Raw genomic sequence first — 8,060 nt, forward strand, 5'->3', positions numbered from 1 at the left:
AAATTCGTTAAGATAATCAATGATAAAATTGATAACGAAGTGATTGTATTAAATTTTTATCATTTTTGATACATCAAATAATTGGAACAATGAATTAATTAACTTAAATTGTTTAACGCATGAGAGTTTAATGGAATTTTTATGACATTGAAAAATTTCTTTTCTCTCTCTCTCTCTTTTGGTTCTTGATATAAATTTTAAAAAAACAAAAAAAATTCACTTCTATTCTTAATTATCATAATATCATAGTTATAGTTATATTCAAAATCGTAATTTTAATTCATATTTTGATAATTTTTCATGATTAAGAATGATGATTCTAATTTTGATTCCATTCACGAGATATCGATAGAATCTTTTAGATATTGAACTTGAAATATCAGCTGTTCGAATCCATGATTATATAGCTTTTCCAAGTACAAGCTTATATCGAACAACCGATGATACGGTTAACATTCCACGAGAGGCATTGACTTTACGCAATAATGCTATCAGTTTGTTAACAAATTATCACTTCCCACTTGTTACCATAATTACTAATTAGTTGAGATGAAAAATTACAAAGCATTCATTCATACAATCCTATATTGATTGAAAAAGATTAAAATGAATTGAAATTTCAGAAATTTTAGATTTTCTGATTAATTCCAATGGTATTTCAATAATTTAACGATTTGTTTGTTTACAAATGAAAATTTGCTAAAATAATTTTTTAGTAATTAAAAAATAAATTACAGATGAAGCTAAAATCCTTTATGTGGCATATTCATCAATGGGTCAACATTTGCTACCTGAACCACGCCAAGGTACGGATGGCATCATGGTACCACGACAGATTGCATCAAAAATAATTTCCCTCTCTGTAATTAATAGCCATAATAAAATTGAAACCATTGATCATCTTCGTACACCAGTTATTATAACATTTTCAACTGAGGTTAGTAATTTATTAATTTTAGATCAAATATTTGATTACAATTTCAGATCAATTAGTTTTTTTTTTTTCTCAAATACTGACTAATTAAATGATAGAAAAAAAAATGGCTACGATAAAATGAGTTGGTGAATGTAAATTATTGATTTCCAATATCAAGTAAGCAAGAAAATATGGCTAACTTTTATATTTTAAATTTTAAATTGAAATAAATTTTATGGTTAAAAGTGAAATCAACAATAATTGGTATGTAATTTTTAAATGAAATAAAGGAAGTTATTGTAAAATATTATCTCAGAAATTCTTTAGTCTTATTTCGAATTTGTTATCAGTAAAGTTAGACTTTTAGTTTCAAATGATTCAATAAATTGGACAAAAAAAAGAAAGAAATGCATCTACTTTTCGTACTCTTCATTAATTATAATTAAATAATTATAAAAAAAAAGACTTTTATGATAAGAATGATTATTTGTTATAATTAATTAACTATAAGAGATGATTTCTTATGCATATGTTTACCTATATCAGGATCGAGTAAATCTTTCCATGCCACAATGCGTATGGTGGAATCGTACTCGTTTACAATGGTCATCTTATGGTTGTATGGTCAATTTGCATAATAAAACTCATACAGTTTGTCATTGCAATCATTTGACATATTTTGCTGTCCTCATGGATGTCCATTATCAAGAGGTAAATGAAACTATGATTAGTTTAACAAAATTGTTTTTCAATGAATATTTTGTATAAGTTAAAGGTTACATAAATATTACATGACAATTGACAGGTAATATTAGTATAGAAATGACAGTTTTATCTATTCATTATACATTTATAGTTTGTTTCATTCGAATTATACATGCTAATTGTCGATTTTATGCTATTTTATAGTTTTTGGAATAATTCAAATTGTATTTTAAAATGTTGAAATTTTAATTTTAATAATTTTAGCTTTCCATTGGACATAATATAGCATTAACATTTATAACTTATGCTGGTTGTACAATATCAATAATATGTCTTTTATTATCACTGATAGCATTTCAATGCTTTGGTACCACTGGTGGTGATCGAATTTTTATTCATAAAAATCTTTGCTTCTCATTATTGATTGCTGAAGCTATCTTCCTTGGTGGTATTTGGCAGACAAAAAATTCGGTAAAAGTTTCATTCTTATTTTACTTTATATTACATAAGTTTTTTTTTTTCACTTAACTTGCATCACAAATATCATTGCATCATTCAGATTATCGTAATATTTACCATAGTATAAATTTATAATCTCATAAAAGAATCAAAGATTGATCAATTCATTGTATCTATCAAAAATTAAATTGATATTTATTTATTTAAAGCAGGAATTAAATTAATATTTATTTAAGAATTAAATTAATGGAAAAAATCTTTTTTAAGCATTTAATTAATATTTATTTAATTAAAGCAATGGAGAAAGTTTAGGATATTATTATCAATTATTAATTTTAGCCTTCTTAACATTTTAACTAAGTTATATTTAACATCATTTGCAATCATATTTTGTCATCAGGATGAAAACTTATCGTATGACTGATTAAAATTATCAATAATTTTCTTGTTGCAATTAAATTTGGTACAAAGTTTATTTTAATTTTCAGTTTTGCTGCAGTATTATAGCCGGTATATTACATTATTTCTTTCTTGCTGCATTTTCCTGGATGTTATTAGAAGGTTTCGAGCTTTACTATATGTTGGTTGAGGTATTCCAATCAAAAGATTCCAAAAAATCATACATATTATTGTTTGGTTACGGTAAGCTTCTAACATCCATCTAGTTGCATCTTTAATTTTCGTATTATTGTTTGGTTACGGTAAGCTTCTAGCATCCATCTATTCCATCTTTCATTTCTTTCTTTTTTTTTTGGAAAAAATCTATGATTTACTAATCAATTCATTCGGTATTTTTTGAAATGATAGTTTCCGTATCAACTATTTCATATTATTCTTTTATTATTAATCATACACTATCAATTATTATATCTTTAACGACCGGTTATGCTTTAATTCGTAAATGTATTTTAACATTTCAATGTTTCATTATTTCAGGATTCCCATTATTAGTTGTCGCTGTATCAGTATGGTTTGATCGATTTAGCTACGGTACAGAACGATACTGTTGGCTACGATCCGATAATCACTTCATTCTAGCATTTGTTGGACCGGTAGCTATTATCATGTTTTGTAATGCAGTCTTCCTCGTGATGACACTATTTATCGTATGCAGTCATTCCAGTATCGGTTACACACCATGCAAACAGGATCGTGATGGATTGAAAAATGTTCGGTATGAATTTAATTTAGGAAATAAATAAATAAATCATTGTTGACAGGTATCATATTATTGCTTACAGGTAAATTTCTCTTTACGTCTAGCTAACATTTTTAGCTAGATTATAACTTATATTGGAGGAGTTATTTATCAGTTTCTTCTTTCTTGTTAAAAGTTTACTAATAAGTAAAATTATGTATGCTACCGAATGATTGATTTTATTTCAAATTCTCCTATCAATTTTAGGATATTCTAATTTTTTTACATTTCAAAGATTTGTTTAATTCTGAAATATTTCAGGAATTGGTTGAAAGGATCAATAGCATTGGTTACAATATTAGGTCTTACTTGGACTTTTGGCTTTTTATGGATTGATGAGCAATCAATTCTTATGGCTTATGCATTTACTATTATGAATTCTCTCCAAGGATTGTTCATATTTCTATTTCATGTCGCTTTTAATGATCGAGTTTGTTATTTTTATTTCTTTTATTTTTCATTTATTTTATAACAGTAACTTATTTGGTACTGTTTTTCCTACATGTTACTGTTTGAAATACTGTTACAGTAATCTGTTAATTTGCAAAATTTGACTCTAATTTTCAAATCAAGAATTTGTCGGGTAAGTTTGTAAATATATTCACAAACTTGAAACAGTGCCAAATTCCGATTTCTGATTTCAAATTTCATTTTCATTCTATTCGATCTTCGGTAAGCATTTGTAATTACTAGTTTTATATGAACAATGGTATGCTTATAAGCTATTTTTATTTCAGTTACATAAAGATTACCGGAAATGGGTAAAACATGCATCTTGGATACCGGATTGCATGCGTGATGATTCAAGTCATACGTCACGTATGATGCCATATTTACCTACAAGTAACACAAGCAAAACCGGTCAAGCAGTTAGTTCTAGCTCATCAACAGCTTCCGAGCTATTGGTAAGTGTAAAATTGCTTACTTAAATTTCATCTATATCTTATGAATGGTTCCGTTACTTTGTAATATATCCGGAATTCGTCCGAATTCTCCCACGTCTATAGCATTTTTTGTTGCGGAATTTACGTAAAGATAAGACAGCAAATGATATGAGAAGGGTATGAACGAGATAATACTTATCATATCAGTCTTATGCTAATTTTTCATTTTTAACTTTTTAAGACTTAAATATGAGCATTTAAACGTTACTCATTTATCTTATCCTAACCTAAAGCTATACGTGAAAATTCTCGTAGAAAGTGGTTGATGTGTTAGGTTGCATAATATTTGCTAAAATAATATGTAAAATACACAAAAATTAGTTATTTCTTTTTAAAACATTAAAATTTTTGGAAAAAAAAGAAAATTTTAAACATTTTTTTCGAATTTTATTTTATTTTGCATTTTTTTTCTTTTTCAAACTGTCCTTTTTTTTTGATGAATAATTATCAATAATACATTAGATCATTTTTTCTTTTTCTCTCTCTCTCTCTCTTTCTCTCTCCCTCTGCTTTTTGTATCATATTACAAAAGCATCTTATCTATTTATTATCTTATCATATCGTTATCATTTGTATTAGATTACATTTATCATTTTTATCATTGAATTTGAAGAGATTTATCAAATATTTTGGTGGCAAAAGCGATGAGTATTCACCATTGTCGGCTAATCAACAGGCTGATTTAATTGATGAACAAATAATCTATGTAGGGCGAGGTTCGTCAATTCTTTATCACTCATTGATTAGTCGTTATTATCATATCTTTCCTATTTCTCCTTTCTTTTCTTTTACATTCATTTCGACAATAATATTTAAAAATAATTTAGGAAATTTTAAAATTGTATTTTAATTGAAAAATTGGTATGCAAATTTGGAATTTTTGTTTTGCATTGTAGCATTTGAAATGTTTACCAAACAAATTCAGTTAATTAGTTTTGTCCTGTTATGACATTTCGAAATTTTTATCGCATCAATCATGAAATACCCATTGTTGTGGTGACACACACACACACACACACACACATATTTAAATGCTTATATAGTTGGATTAATTTTATCAATTATGTATTCATTATCATAGTGATAACGAGGCTGATACAATGGATCATCCACTGTTACAATTTAAACTAAGGTTATATTCATAAAATTAAAATGAATAAATGATAAGGTATTACTGTGATAATTATATTTCTATCAATTCTAATAGTTTCTTTCTTCTTTTTTTCCTTTTTTTTTTTTTTGTTAATCATACTTCTAATATTATTCTTATCCTTTTTCATTAACATTTCAATTTTCTTTTTTTTTCTTTTGCATAAATGCTTATGTATCACCTATATCAAATTTACCACCTAAAATTGCAACTGAATGGAAGTAAGTTTGAGAATTGTAAATTTAGTTTTTCAAAACTTTCAAACTTTAGAAGTATACAAAGGAATATCCACCGCCACGTGAACTAATATTCTTCAATTGCGCTACCGATATAATGTTATAAATATGTAAATTTTTTTCTAGTTATGCTTTCTTGGGATCAATTAATTAATTGGCTTTTCATATAAGCTTCCTAATTAATAAAGGTTTTCTTTTTCTTTTTTTTTTTTCATATTATCTATTTATCGAATTTGGGCTTGCATTATGGTTGCTTTATATGATGGTTCATCAAAAATACGATCACCTATGGGACTAGAGACTTGAATAATAACATCATACCTCTTACCTATAACTTATTAATGAACTCTAGTAGGTGGACAATCAACCCTGATTTGTAGGATGAATGGATTCCTGTGGAATATTACGGTATTTGAATGGGTTCATAATTGTGCTTTCTGAATAAATGAAAATTTGATTTTTAACATAACAAACTATCAGATGTCTTATCATAATTAATTAGATTTTCTCGATAATCATAATTAATTCTTATCATAATTAATTAGTCTTATCGTAATTAATTAGATTTTTTCGATTCTCTTTTTCTTTGCATGGCTGAGAATTTTCTTCTGTTTAATTTTTGTAAAATTATTATTTTACCTCTACCTAAAATAATGTTTTTTTTCTTTTACAAAAAAATTCCCATAAAATTTAATGGAAGGTTTAGTAATTTATTCGATTTTAAATTTACTGAAATGATCAAATAAGTAAGAAAATATAATTATCTTTTTTAAATTTGCATGTTTCATACCACTTTCTTTTTTATTACGGTACTTTTTTTTTTCTTTTTTTTTAAATTTCAATATTGTAACTTATCTGCTTACATTTTTTTTTTTTTTGTAGTATCCTTCAATGAGCGAAAAAATATCCATCATTACCAGTACCACGTATGGTTGCCGCTATTGATCCACGATATAATAATTCGGTACAAATGCTTTTAGCACGACAACAATGTAATCCAAATGGTAAATTTCTTTACTCTTTTTTTTTTTTTTTTTAATTTGTTACGTTTAATTGATACTATAAATTTAGTGTTATTTAAAGATAAACTTTATTTTCCTTTATAACTTATGTTTACAATTTTTATTAGTCATATACATCTATTCGATTAATCAATATTGCTATATTATAGTATAGGTGTATAATTGCAGTAATGAATTTTAATTGATGTGTTAACATATTTGCTCATTAATGTTTATCAGTAGCATAGCATATAATGTTTTAATCTGTCATATATCTCATTTTTCAAATTTTAATTCTATAATTTGTAATGATTACTAATAGATTTACTAGTGATTATTAATTGATAATGATTATTAATTTACATATCTCATTGCTACAGGTACATTTTAATGTAATACATAACCTTCAGTGCATTTACAAATACATGACAAGACATTAGACTGATACTTAACATTTGCTACTTCTTCTACTACCATTACTTGATAGCACTACTACTTGATTACTAGCTTAAGTTGATGCTAATAGTGGGGAGGGAAGTGGGAGACGCAAAACGTTAAAATTTTGGATTGAATAAGTAAGGAGAATGGTTCATGCTACGATACATAATGTTCAAATATGGACTATTGATTAATTTTTAAAGTATTTAAATACCATATATTATATGTACTAACATTATGATATTCTATATCTATGATTTTTTAGCATTATACGATTATGCAACAATTAGCTACGACGATCTCTGTACTCCATCATCCAATTACTATCATCAACCACAACAAAATCAATGCTACTTCAGTTGTATAACACCTGTAACATTTGTACCCAATCCTAATCTACCATCTACTGTTAGGCCTGAATTAGGAACACTTCATTTTAGGCCACCACCCAATTTTCCACCACCACCACCACCACCATCTCCTCCACCACAACCTACATCAACTTCGCTTCTTGCTGCTCGTCATTCATCTACACCAATCTCAGCTGCTTCAACTGCTCGGATATCAGATGATTCGGCTTATAGTGATAGTTCCGCATCAACCTTGCAATGTCATGGTGAAGTGGTGACAAATAGATCGGGAATGCTGCTACGTATGGATTTATCTAAAAATCCACCCATTTTTGTGCAAGGTTTATAATTTGTAGAGGAGTTGCTTGTAATTATCAATAGCAAATTAAGTTAAATAATTAATTAAGAGGAAATAGATTGTGTTTGGTTTTCTGATTTCTGATTTTGATCCATTCACTGTGACAAACGAAACTTTCATTTAGTATGAAGAAAAAAAAAAAAAAGGAACTTCAAGCTAATTATCAACATCGTTATGTGTGAAATATTGGATAAGTAAACAAGTAATTATCACTAAGCAACTCTACCTTGCATTTAATAAATGACTTTTTTCTTTTCCTTTGGTACACAATATCGGGTTTGGATATTTTTCTCATTTTGTTTAAA

At 26.9% G+C, this 8,060-nt stretch overlaps 2 protein-coding genes across 2 annotated transcripts in view; both read left to right on the forward strand.

Annotated features, from left to right (window-relative positions):
* Positions 1-4,207, forward strand: part of LOAG_18757 (depsiphilin) — a gene marked incomplete at both ends in the record, with an annotated part of 6,512 nt that extends 2,305 nt beyond the window's left edge. Inside the window, 8 exons of the mRNA XM_020451419.1 lie at positions 363-494; positions 738-937; positions 1,463-1,627; positions 1,886-2,092; positions 2,569-2,722; positions 3,017-3,254; positions 3,540-3,708; positions 4,016-4,207. Coding sequence (XP_020304798.1) covers positions 363-494; positions 738-937; positions 1,463-1,627; positions 1,886-2,092; positions 2,569-2,722; positions 3,017-3,254; positions 3,540-3,708; positions 4,016-4,207 — 1,457 coding nt within the window. The remainder of the gene's footprint in view (positions 1-362; positions 495-737; positions 938-1,462; positions 1,628-1,885; positions 2,093-2,568; positions 2,723-3,016; positions 3,255-3,539; positions 3,709-4,015) is intronic.
* Positions 4,208-6,536: 2,329 nt separating this feature from the next.
* LOAG_09938 (hypothetical protein) lies at positions 6,537-7,746 on the forward strand (the record flags this gene model as incomplete). Its single annotated transcript, XM_003145465.1, has 2 exons — positions 6,537-6,612; positions 7,313-7,746. The coding sequence occupies 2 exons, from the start codon at positions 6,537-6,539 to the stop codon at positions 7,744-7,746; spliced, it is 510 nt and encodes a 169-aa protein (XP_003145513.1).
* Positions 7,747-8,060: the final 314 nt, after the last annotated feature.

The sequence above is a fragment of the Loa loa genome, assembly GCF_000183805.2.
Source record: "Loa loa unplaced genomic scaffold supercont3.497, whole genome shotgun sequence".
NCBI classification, from domain to species: Eukaryota; Metazoa; Nematoda; class Chromadorea; order Rhabditida; family Onchocercidae; genus Loa; species Loa loa.